Source organism: Penicillium canescens, assembly GCF_028828765.1.
Source record: "Penicillium canescens strain IBT 15451 chromosome Unknown utg000007l_segment0_segment0, whole genome shotgun sequence".
Lineage (NCBI taxonomy): Eukaryota > Fungi > Ascomycota > Eurotiomycetes > Eurotiales > Aspergillaceae > Penicillium > Penicillium canescens.
This window is the reverse complement of record NW_026703969.1, coordinates 1398220-1419973: the sequence shown is the minus strand read 5'-3', so window position 1 is coordinate 1419973 and position 21754 is coordinate 1398220. Positions and strand designations below refer to the sequence as shown.

The following is a 21754-nucleotide window of genomic DNA, read 5'->3' as shown; positions in this document are numbered from 1 at the left end:
ATCATCCACATCTTTAGCATCCGCGAAATTGACTGTTAATGGGACAAACTGATAGAACATGGCCGTGACGCGAGCGTCAAATGAGCGAGTAGCCACCTCTTCTTTATGGTGGAATGGACTTTTGTGTCCCTGTACGCAACCGAGACAGACCTTATTATGATGGATCGTCGATTCAACGGTAGGGTGGTCTGTCCCAGCATAGAGCTCAAAGATCATATCCAAGTAGTTCATACGCCAGTGGAACAGTCCGGGGATTGGCAATATCCAGCTGAAACGATCGAAAAGACGAGAAGCCTCCGCACGTTCTTTTTTGACGGCACGAAGGAGTGACACTGTTTTCTGATCTCCATAAACCAGTTGTAAAAGCCCATCAAGGTCTGTATCATCATCATCCCCCAGTTGCTCCAGAAAGACATTCTGAATGACCTTGTATGTCCCCTCTGTCGTGCCTTCGTTGTATAACATTGGCCCAAGGCTGTAGTGAATTGTCTTCTGCGCTTGCAGTCGTTTAACTGCTGGGAATTCAGGCCAGTCAATAAGATGGGCTCGCGGTTTCATCTGGCCTGGTTTGACGCACGCTTCCGCAGTAAATAGTTTCTCTACTGCCTCCCGATGAGTATAGCGAATGGCCTCTGCAATCCAATGGCGCTGACATTGATGGAAGATCTCATCATCCTGATTGCCTGGTGCCATGTAGATATCATGAGGACTCAGTGCAACCTCTGGATGGAACATAGATCGGAGAAGCCCTCCTGCAGGGATGGACTGACCGATACAAAGCTTGCCAGTGGTGGCGGAGATATGCTCTGATGGATCACGAATAGTTTGATGTCGAACAGTCTGGCTGTAGTCAAAGTTATCCCATGCCACAATGAGATTCCTGCGAGAAGCCTGGGCATTCTGTTTCAATTGTTTCTGTACACATCTTGGGGTAAGAAGTCAGCCAGAACATGTTATTCTCCGGTAAATGCGGTTATAGTACCTGTCCTAGTTCTGCAAGTTCCTTCCGTCTGTCCATGATAGTCTGGTATGCTGAGTTTATCCCCAGGCCAGCCAGAAAGCTAATCACACGTCGCTTGACACCCATTGCATGTAAATACAAGCCGATCAACATCGGGAAGTTGTTGCTTTTCCGTGGTGCAAAAGCGCAAGCCAGAATTGAACAGACCATCACAATGCTGCCCTGGTGGATCTTGGGTGTATCGCGATGGTTTCCTGGAGGTGTCATGATGCTAACGAGCAGTCCACAGAGCTCTGGAGCTTTCCTCTGCATCTGCGTAGCCAAGCTAGAGATGTCCATATCTTTAGGGTCCACATTGGACTGGAACTCGCCGAGTATATCTCCGTTAATCAGCCCTCGAATCTCGGTCTGTATCCGAGACACGAGATCGGATGCACCAGTGGCATATATGTCTTTTGAGACACTACCTAGCCGCTCAATAATTTCAGGTTGCCCATATATAGCGTCAGACAATTTCTGTGCTCGATACGATGTCGAATATCCATTTTTTTTGACTGGTTGTGCATGCACCATGTGGTAAAGAAGATCCTTGATTGTCCACCGGTGCTTATCATTAAGCTCAGCCAGTACCATATCGACACGTTCGCGTGGCTGCAATCCTGAGATATAACGAGATCGCTGAGTAGACGCAGGTGGTTCTTGTAATGGTGAACTGGAAGAAGGCCACTCGAGGGAGGATTGTCGAGCACGCTTTCGCGATCTAGAGATCATATTGGGCAAATCCGGTGATGCCATTCTTTCTAACAATGTCAGAAATACTCTCAGAGAGCTTGAGAAAACACACCTTGACCAAATGGTGGGGTTGCTGGCGAGAACCGGAAACTTGTATGTACGGAAGGGGTTCCCGGCTCAGACCACGGGCTGATGAAGCAACCCAATCGGGTTAGCGTGGCAGAATCGGCAGAATTCTGTCTCATCATTGGCTGTGGTCTGAGGGAACTGAGGTAAGGCAGGGCGGCTCTTGGTTACGCTTACTCATCAAGGAAAGACGGACCAGTGGGCATCCGATACACAGTCGATGCTTGCTACATAAAAAAGCCGACATATATCTTCACCCCAACTCCAGCCATATCCCGCTAGATCTCTACTCTGTACTCTCATATTTAGCAGCTATTGGGGTTCTCCACGTAGTATTCAGGCGTCATCCCATCAAGTAATTAAGAAAGGCGCCAATCTACATATTCACTGACCCAATAGGTAGAGAGCCATATAGTTCTTGATCAAAGGCATTTGGCAAAAATCCCGGATCAATTAACCCCTGGTCTTTTAGTCCTGGGCTTGGTGCGGCAGGGTTTTCGTTGCTAGACCGACCAAGATCTGGATCGTCGGAATGCAACAGCTCGGATCCCTTAGTGGAGAGCAATATAAGTGTATCGTGGCTTTTCTGTCTCAGATCACTTCTTTTGGTGGCGAAAGGGTGACTCACATTGTATCCTGTTGCTTGCTAAGTACTGCAATCGAATTTTGTAACTGGGCCCATTGTTGACTCCAGTCATTTTCTAGAACAGACAGTCGTTGCTCTAGAGTCGAGAATCGCTTTTCCAACGAGGAAGGCCCGTCTTGCATTAATGAACACTCCTTATGGGCTCCTGGGACCGGAGAGCTAGAAAGCGTATACGGTTTGGTTGTCTTTCTATTCGAGCTAGACCGCTTCCGGATACCGTCGTTTGTTTTCCAACGAGATCCCAGGTTTGCATTCGGGTCCCAGCGTGCAGTCTCGTACGTTGATAATTGGGTCGATGGATATGACCTATGCGACGTTTTTCTCGTCCCCGATGGTTCATATCCACTGCCACCATGCAGAGTAGGTCCTGTCATTCTGTAGAGATTCGAAAATAGATGACCATGAAATAGAGAAGATGACTTTATAAGTGACACGACCTTGGAGTTCCAATGTGTCCTATCTTTAGCATAACACCGAAAATAGCATACTCCAAGTTTCGATCTAATAATAACCCCTATGAAGGAACAAAGCTTTAACCCATATTGTTAGTCAAGTGGCTTTTTCTAAGGGACCGTGATCTTCAGTAGAGGAGCAGCCTCGTACGACGAAGTCTCTTGGTCTTGAATTATTATCATATTGTGTTGAAACTGGCTGTCATACTACATATGCAATGCTTCCTACCACCACCTGCTATTGTCCGCTGGCACATAACAGTATCAATGTTAGATCTATCAAGTGGCTAACATTACACGGTAACTTGCAGAGTGGCAGTATACTGTGTAGAGACTCTCCTAGCACAGAACCACTCTACTGACGAGGGATAATGAATAGCGCAGAGGCTGTGACCACTGTGGCCAGGTCACCGGTGTCTTTGTCCATTAGCTTAATTGATCCCTCCATCTCAATCTTCCGTCCATTGACCTTTGTTGGCCAGGCTTCCAGGAACAGCTCAGCATCAGGTGGCACTGGTTGATGATAACTGAGCGTCAGACTTGCAGTGACCGGAGGGTTGCAGCAGTCGACAAAGAGCTGGTTACAGCAGTCGGCAAAGAGCTGGTCGAGGAGAAATGCTTGGTACCCTCCGTGGAGCTTTCCCGGGTAGTAACATAGTCCCTGGCTAGGTGACAAGGCGATTGCTGCGCGGGCCTTATTGCCTACCTCACTCAGTTGAATGGTGGGCGTGTAACCTTGAAGAAGCACATGTTGTATTCCGTGTGTAGAGTGCCTACCGAGGCTGTCGTGATGAAACTGTATCGACTGGTACTGCGGCAAACCGTTAGCTCATTGAACGTCGAATCTGGCGGACGAGGCGAAGAACCACCTTCTTTCGTATGTTGGAAAAAAGACCCTTGCGAGCATGAAGCTGTATCCGTGATCCGTCCCATAGCATATAAAGAAGGCGCTGAACCTTTCCTCTCCCCCCTATCCAGGCAGAGTGGCGACGTGGATACATGACGACTGCGAGCAGATTTGAGATTCAGGTATGACTCTCTCAGTCGAAAGCAAAATTGAGATGGAGAACCCGGATATAAGACGAGATTCTACGCCTAGGTCCCTGTGTGTGTGGGTCTAGAGCAGGTTCCTTTATCATACACAGTGTACCAAAAAGCTAGAAAACGTAGCAGTCATGATTAGGTTCACTAAGCGTATCGCATTCTACTGGCCATCGTTAGGACACACTAGACATATTACGGTTATACATCCGTTGCTTTGACCGAATAACCTTCGAAAGACCTAGACCATGTCGATTATTTCTCGCTGAGTGAAATCAACACATCGAGTGACATCATGAGATCCAGTTACTTTCCTTGGTGATATCGCCCATAGATGTCGCGTTGCGGTCTAGCCATGCGCCATGCCCTGTGTGTTCCTCGCCTGGGGTATTTAATACATGCTTTGCCCATTCTCAGGTAGCGTCTTCCTCCTTGTTTACAGCACTTTTTGGGTAAATTGCCTATTTACTTCGATTTATTTATCTTGGTATATTGCTATCAATTCGTTGCTCAACATGGATACACACCCGGAGCTCTCATCTAGTGGCCCAGACCCCAACCACAAGTTGGACATAACGGTTCAGGAGGAGCCACAAACCCCATCATCCAGCACTACCCTCTATTTTGGTGACCCCAGCTGGATTATTCACTTTCAAGACAAGAAAGACGACTCCCAGCCTACCGACTATAGCGCTCGCCAGTGGGGCACTGCTACAAAAATCCTAATCTCCATCGTTGCAATTGCCTCGTTCTTTGTGGTGTACGTTCTGATCCTTCCTGTTGAGGCTTCGACTAAAAGTTTATTTCAGCACCCTGGCAAATTCGATCTACATTGCTGCCATTCCGGGCGTTAGAGCGGAGTTCCAGATTGGATCTACCTTGGCTATATCGCCCGTTACCCTATACGCTATGGGGTTTACGATTGGTCCTCTCCTCTCGTCGGCTTTGTCAGAGGAGTTTGGGAGACAGTGGGCTATTAAATGCTCTCTGCTCCTTCACCTGGTCTTCACTATCCTCGGTGCCACAGCGCGAAACTTTCGCACTCTGGCCGTTGCCCGTGCCCTGTCAGGCATTTTGGGCTCTCCATTGGTGACCATATTTGTGGGAGTCCTGAACGATATATGGAAGATGCCTGAAGATCGGCTGGCAGTCCCTGTATTCCTGCTCTATGGACTCGGAGGTATCGCTGCTCCAACAGTCGGGCCTATCATTGGACAGTCCGTTGTGGAAGCCGGCGGATGGCGGTGGTCCTTTTGGCTGATAGCCACACTGATTGGTGTCTGCTTTCTCGCAGCCCTTCCTATCGCAGAAACCTACGAACGAGAGGTGCGGAGGAAGGCGCTCAATCTCCCTCGTCGTGACTGGCGCAAGGTCATAGGTCCTGCCGTTCTACGACCTCTCGATATGCTCTGGAAGGAACGTATCATATTCCCCACCACTTCTGTTACTATTGCGGGCCAAGTCGTGCTTTTCGTTCTCTACGAATCGTTCCCGAACATGCTGAACGAGGTGTATGGATTCTCCCCGTACCAGACGGGGTTGGCCTTCTTAGCCCAACTGGCCGCAGGCTTTGTGGCATTCCCACTGTTAGCCTTTATCGAGAGGAAAAGACAAGCCACCGTGGAAAAAGACCCGGAATTTATTCTCGTCGGCGGCAAGTTAGCGGGTGCCGCGATGTGGGGTTCTCTCTTCACGTAAGTTTTGGGAACTCCTTCCCCATTCACCTGCCGGGCAATAAATTTGGAGACTTCAAGTCATCAGCAGAGACCCGTTCCCTTGCACCAGAAGGTATACTGACATAAAGATAGTCTCGCATGGTTGTCACGGCACAATGTTCATTGGGTCTGGGTAATTCTGGCGTCTGCTGTTTTCGGGTTTGGTTTTGCGTTGTCACAGGTATTTTGCTTCTTTTGTCTTTGAAAGACTGCCGCTCATCTGTTCTGCAAACAGTTAGTCTATGCCCGCTACAAAAACGAGGTGTATAGTGCCGAGCTCGGGCTTCCGTTCTCGCAATCGACGTGTCTATGAGATATGGGGTGTCGTGTGTATTTCCCCTGTTCACCATGCAGTTTATGGAGCGGGTCGGGTTTCACTGGATGATATCTCTGTTTGGGGTTCTACATCTAACCCTATGGACTATTCCGTGGGCCTTACAAAAGCACGGTGCTAACGCGCGCGATATAAGCCCCTATCTGAATCGCCACTCCCGACCGTACGAAGATGCTGTGAAGAGCATTCAGACGGCGTAAATGCCAACCCAGAGTCGTAGTGAGATATGTACATGGCGGCTCTACCCTTGTAACAAAGATTTCATGTCTGTAGTCTTGAGCTTCATGGCGGTTCTAGGCTCCTTCTGATTGAATTGGATGTTATTACCACCTTGGGCCCCGACTGAGTAGGGCTGATTTGAAGTCCTGCCACTATTATATCATCATAGCTCTAGTGTCCCTAATACGGGAACCTCTTGTTTCTGAATGCGAGATTGGTTATCCGTACAGTAGCCAAACCACGCTTCATTCTTCCTGAAGTTGGATAAACACCCATTACAGTAATCGCGCAACGCTGCTTTTTTGGCTTTTGCCGTCACATTAAGATCAGTTGCTTTTGGCTCCTTCCTGCATGGTCCCCACTATCAGCGACGATATTTATTCTTCTTTCTAATGAGGATTACAAACAAACCACACTTGTAATAGCAACAGGTGCAACACGGCAGGCTTTAGGTTACTGGCCGCACTCTATCCGGTCAAAGAGGGTATGGCAAATTCTACGCAGATCAACGAGATCCGACCCATCGTATCACTTATCGATCCTATGCCATAGAACTACTGTCAATTCGATACGCTCGACAAATGCTACAGAAATGATCGAGATTCGTTTGACTGACTCTAGAATCCTCATCAGTTCGGGGTACTAAGTCCACAGATCCAGTCGCTATAATACATCTCATTCCCTACCTACGCCTTAGGAAAGAAAAATGCAAAAGACTGAGGAAAAAAACAAAATAAAACCAAAAACAAAAATAAAAATAAAAATAAAAAGGGGAAAGTGGAAAGCGGAAATGATCGACGAGGTCGCAAAATCAAACTTATCGTGAATATTGGAATGAATTCTCCGATGTCTGGAATTTAACGAGTAATGGTTTTCGAAGCACGGCCTATTTAGCAATATCTGAAATAGGAATATCCACTGTCATGATATAACCAGTTCTTGTAGGAAATTCGGGCAACCATCGGCCACTGCTTCTTCCAACCGACGCGGAATAACATGCTACCAGGAAGCTATGCTAACCGACTAGTCTGCTTTTAGCGCAGGGTTCCTTTTTTCCCCTTTCCGAAAAAGAAAAAAAAAGGAAAATCATCTATTACCTTTTCTTTAATTCATCTTTTCTATTTAGGACATTTATGCCCCACCTTCTTCTTCTCCTTTGTTTTCCTTTTTATCCTTTTTATTTTCCTGTTCACAAAACATTTACGCTACGACGATTGAGCTATCCTTCTTTTGTTCTTTCCAAAATTGCGCATCGCGCTAATATGTCACAACAAAACTGTTTCCTCTGTTTTCCTTCCGTTAAAGTAACCATGATCGATCTACTTAGGTCTTTATATGTAGAGCTTTGGCGCATTGCGTCAGTTTGGCACTAGCTTTATACATCCTAGGACACTGTACATGTTACATGTAATTTTAGCACCGTTCGGTGGGACTAGGCGGGTCTAGTAGCTAACCAATAGAATCACCTAGGTCTCTATCACGTGTCCACCGCATTTACATCTACAGCGTCTATAAAACGCGACAGTGACGAGGTAGTTTTACATTCACTTAACAGGCGTTTTTACTCGGATTATGCTACTCTCGGCTGGTGAGAGACCTATACGACGAGAATGACTAGCGGATTTCGCAGCTGTGATCCCGAGCTCCCCATTAGATTTACCCCAGTTACACACCGTATTAGCAAGGCCAAAAGGGGTCAACGGGTACACGCTTGTGACTATCCTGGTTGCATGAAGGTCAGTGTTCTCAATCATTGCTCGACTTACGCTCACTCTCCTTCCTAGATCCTGACGCGAGCTGAGCACCTTAGGCGCCACAAAGAGACGCATGATAGGCAGCTACCACGTCAGAGACGACGTGCAAAAGAAGTTAAGCAATCAACACCAGCCGACGGCCTCATCATTAAGCCATCCATGGATCGCCAAATTAGTTCCCAGAATGAGCCTTCCCCGCACACTAAACGCCGCCACAAGCCTGCCATAGGCAAATTCAGCATCCCACGCGGCGCCTACAAGATGCCCCCAACAGCAGCTTTTAAGCCACCAGCAAAATCCCCAGGGCATCTTAGTGCACCAATGCGCAATCTACCTGTCCGACGGCAGCTCACATTCGACAGCGAAGTCGACAGCGAAGTTCCCAAGGTACATAATCCCGGCTCGTTGCCCTCCCCTGTATCGGACACAACTATGTCTCTGCCTCCATCCCGAAGCTGCTCACCTGACGACAGTCAGTCGTCTATGGAAGACTTACCTGACGGTATCAAAGAGGCACTTTTAACGAACCCTCCTCTCCGGAACATCAACTCGAGCCTAGCTTCCAAGTGTGTCATCATGTAGAGTCTGTATGCCGACAGGCAGCTACATTAAGTGCCATGTGCTCGTGTACAAGGGCCAAGGGAGTGGATAAATAGGTTAGACCGCTCACTATAGATCAACATCATGTTCTATAGTAGCGCGAATTGAGAGAGAGGGAGAGGAAAATGACTCACATCCAATAATGGATGGTGGATATCTACGAAACTGCCCTTGGGCGTTAGATAGTTGTGTCAAATGGGATATAAAGATACCACAAATATTGAGTATTCGTCGAATTGGTGGTGTGGCATTTTAAGAGCGATGGGTGACCGGAGAGTTTGGGTTTACCATGTCGGCCGATCAGTTGGCACTGACAGAATCCCTAGTGGTGTTGATCAGGTTTAATACCTGTCCCATTACGGGAACAATGTTCTCTATGACGGAGGGGATGGTTAATATGCGATGTGCTGCCCTTATAGCACAGCAAACTAACTGTAGGCGAAAACGTACATTAATAATATTTTCTAGTATTTAGTTCTTTAAGCTTGGTGTATATGTAATCAGATCTACAATTAGGCTTTGGTTCCAAATTTACCAGAGAAGTAACAAGCTGGTCAACAGTCCTTTTTTAGGACTAACTCGGTTTCTACATAGGATAGTAATACACAATTCTTTTGCCACTAATCCCTACGACCTCGCGAGTATATGTATTAGAAATATAGCCATTCAATGCTTCTCGTGAAAGTCAGGTTTGGTTATGAAACCCGGCATCATTCTCGGGAATAGTGGTTTAGCAACCTGTACTGGCTTATAAGAAAAAATGGCATAGTGCGCTACGGCCAACACAGGCGTATATGAAATTGAACTTCACTCGTCACAAGTGTCAAAATAGCCACTGGATGTCACTTTGATTGCTCTACGGCGGTGTCTATAATTACATTTTCTATCATCAGCATATAGCGCACCTAAAAAAATGCCGTACGGTTTAGCGTAAATCGGGAATCTATTTCAGTGCCTGATCCAAAGCCCTAGAGGGTATATAAAGCACAGGTATAAGTAGAAATGTACCATCCTGACCAACCGTTGGCCTTGCATCTTAAGCAGATTATCGACGATGTATCCTGTCCCAATCTTCCTTTTTTTCCTCACATTCGGTACAGCACTTGGGAACATTGATTATTCAAAATCCACCCGAGATTGCACCCTCGTGAATGCCAAATTGAGCTGTCAATGCAAGAAAGATTTTGGGGGTGGTTGGGTACCCTGTGGGGCCGATTTTAACAAAATCCTTGCCAATGACAATGGCACACTTCATGTTCGGCCAGAGTAAATGCAATCTCAATATTCCAATGGTGAAAGAAAAATTTTTAAGGCTAACAAGTCATGCATGATAGTGGTGGAGCCTACGCTTCTTGTAAAGGGTTCCAATTGGAAGGGACTACTCTTCTCGCCACCTGCAGCACTAACGCGGCCGCAGAAATCATCGCAGAAATCAACCTTGGTAATTAGAGACCCGCTTAGCCTTCTTTACGTTCGATACTTACCACTGCCGTTAATAGACGAACACTGCGGAAACTCTGACGGAGAATTCCTATGTGGGAAACAAACCCCTACTGCAATCTCGACGCCGACATCTTCCGTAGCGTCGGTCTCCTCCTCGGTTTCCCCTTCAAAGGTGTTCCTAAGTCCAATTCAGGACGTAAATCCGCCTCGACGCCCATGTCATGCACAGCCTCGAGATCATCAGAGACCGTGAAACCTTGTGGCTGTGGCTCTAACGCATGATCAAGTTGGGATAGAATCAGGGCAACGTAGCAGAGGTTAAAGACTTTTATTGTCGACACCATTCATAGCCTGTCGAGGGTTGTGTTAGTCTGTGCTAATCTATAGGACGCTTAACTTACCGGTCTACGAGCTAGCTATGGTCAGCTGTCCATTTTGAGCTCTGTCACGTAGCCATATTCCTCTACTTTATACAATGCCATGTCAAACGTTCGTACAGTAGAATTCGAAATCAGTTTTAACTTCACACTCTTGCGACTTGATTCGCGAACCCTAATCTGAAACACGCTAGTTCATATTTGGAATAGTGGTAGATCCGTGATTTCCAAGAATAGACATTGTATTTTACATGACGAAGGTGGGACCCTGTCTTGTGTATCTTACTCGTAAATGCCATACAATGGTAATTCTCCGCCATACCACCCACCCCAAGCAGGAGGCATCTTCACCAGACTATCTCTCTAGAACGTCATAATCGACCTCACAAAATGGCTCCGAGACTTCCACTAGCCAAGCTGCATCTCATCAGCGACATGATAGAGAGCCAGTCACTTGGCACATCTAAAATGGCTGAAGAAGCAGAATGCAGCCAGGCTACGATTATAAATATTCGCGCAAACTTGCGGCAATTTGGAAGTGTGCATGCACCCCCAACTCGAATAGGACGGAAACGGACTGTAACACCACTGATGATCGAAGCCCTCTGCGAACACCTGTCTGAAAAGCCCGGATTATACCTCGATGAGATGGCTGTTTTCCTCTGGGATGAATTCCGCACCCTAGTCACAACCTCCAGCATCAGACGAGCCCTTGTTGCCAACGGTTGGTCTAAAAAGAGCACTCGGCAGCAAGCGAGGGAGCGGAATGCCGATTTGCGAGAATGGTACCTGCATAATTTATCGGATTTTCAGTCGTATCAGCTGGTTTACGTAGATGAATCCGGATGTGATAAAAGGGTTGGGTTCAGGCGCACAGGCTGGTCACCACTTGGTGTGTCCCCTATGCAAGTATCACAATTTCACCGCGACCAGCGATATCAGATACTGCCTGCGTATTCCCAGGATGGAATCGTTTTCTCGCGTGTCTTCCGCGGGTCCACAGATGCCACCGTGTTCGAGGACTTCATAGCGCAGCTTCTTCAGCACTGCGGAAGATGGCCCGAACCTAAATCCGTTCTGGTTATGGACAACGCCTCGTTTCATCACTCAGAGCGAATGACACAGATGTGTGTGGATGCAGGGGTAAAATTGGTCTATCTGCCACCCTACTCGCCGGACTTGAATCCGATTGAAGAGTTTTTCGCTGAGCTCAAAGCCTTTATTAAACGCAACTGGGGCTATTATGAAGTAGACCCCGATCAAGGCTTTGATGTCTTTCTTGGATGGTGTATTGATGTGGTCGGTGCAAAAGAAGAGAGTGCTAGAGGTCATTTTCGGCACGCAGGCTTGAAAATCGAAGAGGCCTCAGAAAATTGCTAGGTACAGTACAGTTCAATTGAATGAAGACAAATTTCACACGCGCCTTCATGTTGTAATGACTATTTGTCATGGGGTCACTCACTAAACCAAGGGTCATCAAGAACTTGTTTCGCTGACGCTCTTGCAGACGGCTCAAAATGCAATAATCTTCCAACGATTCGTCCCAGCCTCACTATGTCCTCTCGTGTGAGATCGGGACTCAGCGGGCTATCAAAGTATACTTCTTCCAGCCATTCCTGCAAGTTGGGCCCGGTGCTTTCTGTGGCCATGACGTCCCCTGTGTTCATCGTATTCCATTCATGTTGCCATCTTTCAGGTAGTTCATCAGTTGCCATCTCTCGCATTTGGCCAACAAGGATTGCGGGCGTTATTAAGAATATGTCGAAAGGTGGCTGGCCCACGAACAGTTCAAAGAGCTGCCAACCTATTAGCTTGGGTTTTTATGTAACTAATCAGTCCAGATTATGTGATCGGATGTCCTACGCGCCCGGGAAAATGATGACGTGGCAACAACCTGCATACAACAGCCAATAACATGGTTTAAAAAAAGCCCAGTAACTTCCCGGCGGCAAATGATTGGTCGCTGGTACACGACCAAAATATATATCGGGCTTATGCATCCTCACAAGATCACACCACTGATTGGTACACAATGTCAGATCTAAAAAAAAACCTCATGCAACATAGCTGTCTAAATGCAGAGTTACACAATCCCAAGAAGAACATATAAACGAACATCCTGCTTGTCTCCTAAGCTGTGTCTACGTCTAGAAAAATAACTACTCGTTGCTATTCTCTTGAAACTACGCTTACACACGCGCTCGAAATCAGTTTCATCTCTATACTCTCTTTAATTCTTTGCTGAACTTTGTTTTGCATAACGCTATGCCTAATACAGTTAGATTGCCTCTGACCCACACTTTTGACAGTATCTTAGTACGGTAACCGGCCCTTACATTTTTTTACAAAAATTACAGACCCTCCTAGCGGAGGGTCCGCCACCCATATGAAAGGGATCACCCAAATGACAGATTTTTCCTACATTTTACTTTAACCTCAATTTACTACACCACCACATAGTAAATTAATTAATTTAATAAGAGATATAGATGAATTAGTCAACTTACTACTAGAATACAAAAGCAATTTAATTTCCACTGCGTTTTTTGGCCCTTCCATGCTTCCTGATTTCGACCAATACCTTCTTCCACTTCCGCCTCGTTTTCTCTTGATCGGCTTTTTCGCTCAGTTTATATTCTTTTCGCTTTATTTCTTTGAGCTGGTTTGAATTCATGATGCCGGTAATCCGTACATGACGGCGAGATGCATCATACCGGGCGTGGCGAGCTCCCATGATAGCTTGTGTTCGATCGAATTCCCGCTGTAGCTGGAGAGCTAAAGTAGCCTGCGCCTCGGCACCTTTTGCAAGCTTTGCCAACCCCTCTTTGAAATGCTGAGTTGTAGGATCATATTGATTAAGCCGTAGGCTTATTCTTCTCACTTTTTCAGCGGTTTTTGGGGTGCTAAACTCAGTGTTTTGTGAGTTTATTGATGGTGTATTCGACCGGTATAGATTGTCATAGTATGGATCGTATGACTCTAATTCGTCGGTAATAAGCTTAGAATTAATAGGCCAAAGGCCTGTCAATTTAAATCCAAGCTTAATTGTATGCGGTTTGAAGGTTTTTCGACGAATTTCCCCTATGGAATGTAGGAATTCATCCTTTGAGAACTTGCGGCATCCAGTCATTGTTGCGGCCTCGACAGCCTCACTATGCCAGTGTTTATAAACACTAAACACTCCGACATCGAGAGGCTGTAATATATGACTAGTATGCGAGAGTAAAAAGAATAAAATGATATTATTCTTCTCACAAAATTGGACGAATTGACGCGTCATATGGGCTCCAAAACGGTCGCATAACACAAGCCTTTTTGCACCTAGTGTACGGCCAATAGTCCACTTATGGAATAGCTGAATCCACTGGAATGCTAAGGTATCATTGATATAGCCGGTGTCAGTGACAGCTAGATGCTCATCTTCCTTAATAGCATCAAACCAGCGTGCTAAGGCTTGCTTTGCACTTAGAATAATAAGCGGCGGGCAGGCAAAACCATCAGCAGAGACAGCCTCCAAAACAGTCACAGATTCTCGGTTTGTGATAGATCCATTGAATAGCTTCTTTTTTGGATGTCTAGTAATGATAAATTGATCACGTCCGACACCAATTTGAAAGCCAGTTTCATCAAAATTGTAGATGTCTTGCTGGCATATACCGTGCTCAGTCACCACTTGTTTGTAGTCTTGAAACCACCTCTCAACAACAGATTTATCAAGTGCAGCACTTCTTTCAACATCAAGAGCCTTCCTCCGTCGTACATAGTACTCAGGATTACGTTTAAGAAAACGTTTTAGCCAGTGGTCACCGATTTGAGGGGGCGGTTCGCTCTCGTCATGGTGGTCTTCTTCGAGGATTGAATTGGCTGCAATAGCAATTTGACGGCGATTTATCGATGCTCCGACCGTATCAAAGTAATTGATATATTCACATAAAGCCTGCTCTTGTATGGAATTAAGCCTCCGGCCATTGGGTTGTCTTTGAAAAAGCGATTTTCCACCTTTCCATCGCCGTCGGAGTCGACCTTCGGGGACCGCGAATTCTCGCGCAGTTTTTGCAATATTGGGTTTAGATTGCTCAGAGAGAGAGTCCATTGCTTTCTCAATCTGGATCTCTATTTCTTTATTGGTTTTAGGCATGGTGGGCTGCGTGGTGGAGGATCAATGTGAAAATGGTAAATTTAAAAAAAATCTGTCATTTGGGTGATCCCTTTCATATGGGTGGCGGACCCTCCGCTAGGAGGGTCTGTAATTTTTGTAAAAAAATGTAAGGGCCGGTTAATATATAATGGCATAAAAATAGCTATCGTATCATAGTTGTATGGGCTATGCGTGCCTAGAGCCATTCACTTGCAACCAAGTCAAACAGCTGAGCTAGCAGGAGATTCGGTCGGTTGGCTAGCCACTTCTCCTCGCCCTTTAGCTAACCACATTCATTCGACTACTCTACTAATCCAGTGGACGAGCGAAAACATACGTAGATACAATACTGGTAGGACGAAATATTTTTTACCAACCGACTTACCTACCCTACAAATGCTGGATTCCTTTGGTCCCCTTCTGTTGAACCCTCCATGACCACAATGTGCTGAAGTTCGGTTTATTAGGAAATTGAGGACGATGATTAACCACTTCTATCCCAACGGTGATGAATCCCAAGCCCAGAACCTCGATCCGTCGGACCAGGATTCGCAATATGCCCCAACGCCTGGGTATTACGAACACACGCCACCATCAGAATATGGTTTCAGCCCTTCACCGAACCGTTGCCCCCAGGACGGTTCCGAGCCCTTACTTTCAACCCCACCGGAAGCCAATAAGCTGCTTCAGCTCTCCGAGTGGGAAGCAAATAGGCCAGACGACGAGCTTCCCGCAAGCTTTATTCGGTATACTATCGAGTGGAAAGTCAAAGTGAATAATCGGTCCATATCAGAGGACACGGAGCAATCATTAGCTTTTGTAAATGATAGGAACTATAAATAGGCAGTAAGTTGGGTCCTTTCAAAAGTCCACCTAAATCAAGGTACCCAATGACAAGCTACGTACGATATTTGCCAGGCCAGCTAAGACGCTACGCATTTATAGGTCCAGCGGAAAGAAAATTAGGCCGACTCACTCCACCGCCTATGTGTAGGTCCTGATGATTGTGCTTCGGTCTCGGTCGGCTCAGAGACGCTGAACTATCAACAAACGCCTAATGTGATTGCTCCTGCATGGCTCCTGCAAATGCAGCCCAGCTATTGGCCAATACCTGCAAGCAGTTCGTAAGGATACGTAGCCACATTGAAATCTCAGCCAACAGCGGTAAACTCAGGCATACTATTGGTTCTCGGCAACTTTGCTCCATACGGACACAAACCTGGTTTGTCTGCTTATAAAGTATCATTCATGCTCTTTGTTCGACAGGAAATATCTATACATCCGAAACACAAGATTCTGAACTACGCGAGTCTTACCGTAGGGGCAATATCCACTTCCGTTGCCCCCTCATCGAAGCAGTATCATACCATCACAAATTCGATCAAACAGACCCGCGGAAGCCTTCGTGTTCCAGGGGCTGAACCTCTTAATTATTCCGTCGATCGCGCTGCCCCTTTAGCCCGCAACTATTATAACCAAGGACGAAGTAAGTTATCTTTTTGAATAGTGTTTAGAGCTGTAGAACAGACCATTGATTCTATAAATACAGATTGTCTCCTCTTCGAGCCGCCTTCCCTTTCAAGACTACGTCTCTCGCATCACGATCCGCTTTGTGTGAAGGTCCTCTCTGCGATATTCAATATTAACCGACTTCCTTCACTCTCACGCAATGTGTGAATGGGCTTGCAAGACATACGCAGCTTGTACGCGTGTTCCTAAACACATGAATCGAGATCACATTATCTTTTGTACACCCGCAAGAAGCACTGCAAATGACCCATGCGTACCTCCCTCAGGGTTTCTGAGAGACCTCCCGTTGGTTCTCGATGCGCAAGACACGAATATAGCGGGATCCTGTCCTCCCTGTGCTGGTACAACACCGACTAATTCCTCTGACTAGAGTGGTTGCCTTCCCCCCAATCCAGAGAAGCAGATCGTTGGTGAACCTGCTTGCGAGCTACCTCTCCGAGATCCTGAAATGTACTAAATATAGTTAGCTTAGTTAGGTTATAGAAGAGGGTAACGCACAATGGATCAATTCCTGAGACTTTGAAGACTTCGAGGTCTAAATTGCTAAGATCGACATTTGGATGTGTTTTGCAGTGGAGATCGAGAACGAGATATAACCGAGAAGATCGAGGATCACTGCATATATGTGTATAGTAGTCTTCTCGGGGGGTTGAATACCTCGCCATGTAAAGAAAGCGTTGATGATTGCTGTAGGCTTTTGAAAAGGTTGTTCGCGATATGGAAGGACTATCCGCACCGGAGTAGCCTGACTCATTTCGTCCCAAGTGTAAGAAGAGTTGCTGATGTCGCTTGTAAAGGTTCCTCGAAGATTCTGAATCACAGACAGGCATAGACAGAGACAGAGACAGAGACAGAGACAGAGACAGAGACAGAGAGAGAGGGAGGGAGAGGGAGGGAGAGAATTGAGGCCTCACGTGTAGATTACGTAATCGCGCAACAGCCATTGTCAAGCTAACTATCTTGGCTTGTTAAGGGGTGGAGGCGAGGTCGATCACGTGACGCCGGCTTCCAACACCCCCCTCGAACGAGCGCTGCCCCTCCTTTCTCTATCCAATAGCGGTAAATAGGATGGTGGTCGATTCGATTTGTTTATATGGTTCCACTTTTCTGATTTTAAGTCGATCCGATTTTATGCCATCCACCCCATTCTTTTTAACCTTCCTGGGTGGCTACGCACTCCAGATTTTGGATACTTAGAGAACCGGTAGTTATTCTATATATTAAGTGCAATAGGAAGTTGCTATCTTCCAGAAATCTTACCATTGCAGGAATCCATCGCACACGAGCCATACCGATCTCACTCCGCATGCTACAGCTTTGTTTGCAACGGAGGAACAATTCAAAAACAACAAGGCTCAAACAGCTCATATCTACCACGATGAACAGGGACAGTATACTGGTCATATTCTATATCAGGAAAGAGGGAACAAGTCGTCGGATGAATGAAGCATTTAGGTTGATGCTTGGAATACATGTACTGCCAGTACTGGTGGCCACGTTACGTTGAGAATGAGAAATACAGTATCTATGAGAGTTCGGACCGCCGCCTAGAGTACTGGGGCTTATTTTTTGTATCTCCCATTCTGTGTAAATTTGATGCATATAGTGCAGTACATATTTACAGGGCCGTCAGATGTATTCTGAGGGAATTCGCAGGAAAGCTAAGCCTAAATACTTGAGTCACCAACAAGGCATAACCTCAACTAACAAGCGAAGGCCAACACGACCGAAGAAGAGGTCTATATGGCGCCGGGACTTTGGAGCTTCTTCTAGAACAAATTTAGCAGTGAATGTCATGCAATTCTGCCAGCTTTTCTGAACCCGTAGTTACACAGTGTCACCTCACATTGCTGCGGAAACCGTAAACTACTCAGTATTCTGATTGCCATCCCCACAATATCAGTGTAACCCAGCCCCACCTCTGGTGGAGATCCGGCCCAAGTCTGTCAAAAACGCTGTAGTAATGGTACGTGGAAATGATGGGTAAAAAGTTCAACGAATTCAGCTACTTTTTTTCCTGGCTTAAATTATAGTATGTATTACTGTAGCCTCTAAACAACAATTCCAACTACACAAATCAACACTCGTGAAACCAGTAGTATGTTAATTGAACCTGCGGTCAACAGCACTATGCTAAATTAAATCTCCTAAACGCCATGTGCTCCAACGCCAAAGCAGGTAGTTGCTAAATTATGTCATATATAGGGATTGCTTTCTTCACATTCTCGACCCAGCGCCGAATGTCTTCTACGAACCGTCGAGCAATACCTATCTTTATGCCCTTTTCGATAAAGAATTCCGGGTCTTGATCCTTGTAGACCTGCTCAAGATCAAGACCATTGTCGATCATCATGTCACAGATCTCTCGAAATGCAGCCTTGAGAGTGTCATCAGTGACATTTGACACCTGCCATTCACCATATTCCTTGACCGCTTCATCCCTAGGTCCAGGGATCTCAAGCGGGCCTGGAGATTGCATGGACTGGAAGTCAGCAGAAACCTGTGCAGCCGCAGAGGTAGAAGACTGCGAGGGCAGGACATTGATGTTGATAGCAGGATATGGTGCTCCATTTCCTGTCACATGTCCTCCTTTGCGATTGTTCTTTCCCTGTCTCTGTTGCTCTTCCATATATAATTCTTCGCATACTGTTTCTGGCACATCCTTGTGCCCGTCTAACACCCCACCTTTTTCGACGTGGGTAACGAGCCGCTTCAGATGATGAGTCTTCAGTTGGTAATGCTTTTTTCCCATTGGATGCACCCAACAATATGGGCCTAATGGGCAAGTCGAGGATGCGCATCGCATCAGGTTGTAGACGCTGCGCCAGATAGGTCTTTCTCCAGAAGCATCCTGCTCAGCATCAATCTGAGCGGCTCTCTCATCGAGCATTCTCTTCGTGACAGAGGCTTTTCCTCTTTTCTCCCCTTTCCGACCGGCGGCTGGAGGAGAGTGACGATCGTCTACGTAATTGAAACTTATCTTCAACGTGAGCTCTTTACCCCGGGAGAATAGACCTGACCACATCCGAAGCTGCTTCTCGATGGCGGTCCAAATGATCTCGGTATCATCAAATCGTTTAGTCAAATTGCGCTGGGTTCGGTCGTTCACTGAAACGACAATCGCAGTGTCATCAGCTCTCACCTGACGATGACGGGCAATTTTTCGTCGAAGAACTTTCTCTAATTTCTTTTCCAAGAACAGCTGCCAAAAGGCACTAGGGGCCAAAACAAGATCTTCCTCCGTGTCCTTTGATACCTCTCGATTGTTGACTGTAACACGCCACTCTAGACGGTAGTGTATACAGGTCGGCGGGTCCTTGTCGTATACTCTTCCTTCTTCCCATTCAGACAACTGGAGCAGCCTAAGAATATCCGACTGTGACTGATCTTCTAGCACAACAGAGGGGGAAGGACTGTAGTTGAACCGTGTTGCATTGGGACTACCGCAATATCCAGGTGTTGGAGCGTACTGTGAGTTGTTTTCCCATGTTGCAGGATCTTCGGGATGAGGGATGAAATCGTCATGATATGGGCTCTGTGTCATCTCTACAGTACGATGGCAGTCCTGGGAGGGTCCATGTCAGCTTCCCCAAGTACCGGATTTGCTTAGGACTTGGTGACGAATGAGAACCGCAGTAGATAGCAGAAGTCAGAGCTATAGAGAAACAAGTTGCGTACCAGGATAAGTTCTCTATGGCGTCACTACAGCCTTCTTTTGGATGCAAAAGAGTGTGGGCGAAGGCTGCGCTTGACAAATAGCCCAAGCAAGATATGAGAGAATGAAAGAAGATCTTGCCAGATTGTTAGGATTCTCTTTTGTTTGATCTGTTTGCACGATGGATTCCATCTGTTTCTACATGAAATTACGGTACTATAACAATGACTCATTGTGGTTACCAGTGAATACAATACAGCCCTACATGGATTAACAGGGGAAGAGCTAAAATTAGATTAGCGTGTCTCCACCTAGGGTCCGGGACATAAAAAGTAAGAGTTTAGAGTTAAAACTGATTTCGAATTCTACTGTACGGTATCCAATTACTCCCACCTCACTTATCTGTAGTTGTTCCGGTATATAACGACTTTGGTTCTCTGGAGCCTTTGTTTAATTGCTGAGTAAGCCAGTTCGTAGCAAAATCTCTACATGCTTCCGCGTTTCGTTAACAAACAACTTTACCTTAAAAGACTGGCAATGCTATCCAGCTTTCAAAGCTAGAGCGCTAGATAGTGAGCCTTACTATATAGTAGGTTTCGAATTCGGTCTGACCTAACACTCTTTAGAACTTGATTCCCGCGCCCTCCTAGTCGCAAGTAACAGCCTCAGCACTGCTTCGTGACCGGCCGACGCGGCCCCAGACAACGGCGTCCGACCGCCGGGGTCCTTCGAGTCCACGTCCACCCTACCTGTCGCAAGTAACAGCTTCACCACTGCCTCGTAGCCCTTCGACGCCGCCATAGACAACGGTGTGAAACCGTAGGAGTCCTTCGAGTCCGCTTCAACCTTCCCCGTCGCAAGTAACAGCCTCACTACTGCCTCGTGCCCATACGACGCTGCCCACGACAATGGTGTCATGCCGTAGGAGTCCTTCGAGTCCGCGTTGACCTTCTCCGTCTCAAGTAACAGCCTCACTACTGCCTCGTGTCCATACGACGCTGCCCACGACAATGGTGTCATGCCGTAGGAGCGTGTCATGCCGTCGGAGTCCTTCGAGTCCGCGTCGACTTTCCCCGTCGCAAGTAACAGCCTCACTACTGCCTCGTGCCCATACGACGCTGCCCAAGACAATGGTGTCATGCCGTAGGAGTCCTCCGAGTCCGCGTCGACTTTCCCCGTCGCAAGTAACAGCCTCACTACTGCCTCGTGCCCATGCGATGCAGCCTCAGTTAACGGTGTGCAGCCGAACCGATCCTTCGAGTCGGCATTTACCCCCTTTGTCGCAAGTAACACCTTCACCACCTCCTCACTGCCCTTCGACGCAGCCAAGAATAGTGGTGTTCTGTTGAATTTGTCCAAAATCTTAACATCAGCTCCTTCTGAAACGCAGGTTCGAGCCGTCGCCTCGCTCCCTCGCTGGGCAGCCCACAACAACGCTGAACTCCCCTGCTTCAGCGAATGCGAATTACGCTGATAAAGGTAGCGGTTGAGGAGAGAGTAAAACCGCTGGCTGGATCGAGCCAACGAGTTAATGTCACTTCTGCGTCCAGAAAATCTGCAGCTAGAAACAGCAATGCCGCAGGTAAGTCAAGAAAATGCATTTTCACATTCAAGACGCCGGATCGCGATAGGCGAAGAGAATTAGAAATCAGTGAATTTGGGGCCTCAGATAATTTGTAAATTGCGTTCTTCGTTCGGAAGCTTCTTAGCAAGGAAGAATAGTTGTGTGGGATATTATAATAGATAAGAGCGCTGAACTCCTCTTCAACCAGTGGTCGTAAATAATTCTACGGATTAGGACGAAACAAACAAACCAACGGCGTGTTGTGAATCTTGAAGGCCGTAGCTACCTGAAGCGCAAGCCGAGAACCAACCAAACCCCGGACGCCTTGGATTATGTCGGAACAGGGATCAGTGTGCCCCATAGGTGCAACAATAGAAAGCGCAACAGGTCTGAATTGCTAACATGGTCTTTACCGGCAATTAGGATGGGCCCATTTCCCACTCATTGATAGGAACATCAGCGTCTCA

The 21754-nt window shown here is 46.8% G+C and overlaps 6 protein-coding genes across 6 annotated transcripts; 2 read left to right on the top strand and 4 right to left on the bottom strand.

The window, feature by feature from the left end:
- Positions 1–3272: 3272 nt before the first annotated feature.
- On the bottom strand, positions 3273–3918 carry N7446_010771 (PaaI family thioesterase; the record flags this gene model as incomplete). The annotated part of the gene is made up of 2 exons (XM_058519514.1): positions 3273–3728; positions 3787–3918. 2 exons carry the CDS (start codon positions 3916–3918, stop codon positions 3273–3275), a joined length of 588 nt encoding a protein of 195 aa, XP_058368352.1.
- Positions 3919–4473: 555 nt separating this feature from the next.
- N7446_010770 (MFS general substrate transporter) lies at positions 4474–5656 on the top strand (the record flags this gene model as incomplete). The annotated part of the gene is made up of 2 exons (XM_058519513.1): positions 4474–4718; positions 4768–5656. The coding sequence occupies 2 exons, from the start codon at positions 4474–4476 to the stop codon at positions 5654–5656; spliced, it is 1134 nt and encodes a 377-aa protein (XP_058368351.1).
- Positions 5657–8139: 2483 nt separating this feature from the next.
- Positions 8140–8562, top strand: N7446_010769 (uncharacterized protein; the record flags this gene model as incomplete). The annotated part of the gene is made up of 1 exon (XM_058519512.1): positions 8140–8562. One exon carries the CDS (start codon positions 8140–8142, stop codon positions 8560–8562), a length of 423 nt encoding a protein of 140 aa, XP_058368350.1.
- A 4365-nt stretch (positions 8563–12927) lies between these two features.
- Positions 12928–14538, bottom strand: N7446_010768 (transposase; the record flags this gene model as incomplete). The annotated part of the gene is made up of 1 exon (XM_058519511.1): positions 12928–14538. The coding sequence occupies one exon, from the start codon at positions 14536–14538 to the stop codon at positions 12928–12930; it is 1611 nt and encodes a 536-aa protein (XP_058368349.1).
- A 3715-nt stretch (positions 14539–18253) lies between these two features.
- On the bottom strand, positions 18254–19612 carry N7446_010767 (uncharacterized protein; the record flags this gene model as incomplete). Its single annotated transcript, XM_058519510.1, has 1 exon — positions 18254–19612. The coding sequence occupies one exon, from the start codon at positions 19610–19612 to the stop codon at positions 18254–18256; it is 1359 nt and encodes a 452-aa protein (XP_058368348.1).
- A 723-nt stretch (positions 19613–20335) lies between these two features.
- Positions 20336–21648, bottom strand: N7446_010766 (ankyrin repeat domain-containing protein; the record flags this gene model as incomplete). The annotated part of the gene is made up of 2 exons (XM_058519509.1): positions 20336–21193; positions 21538–21648. The coding sequence occupies 2 exons, from the start codon at positions 21646–21648 to the stop codon at positions 20336–20338; spliced, it is 969 nt and encodes a 322-aa protein (XP_058368347.1).
- Positions 21649–21754: the final 106 nt, after the last annotated feature.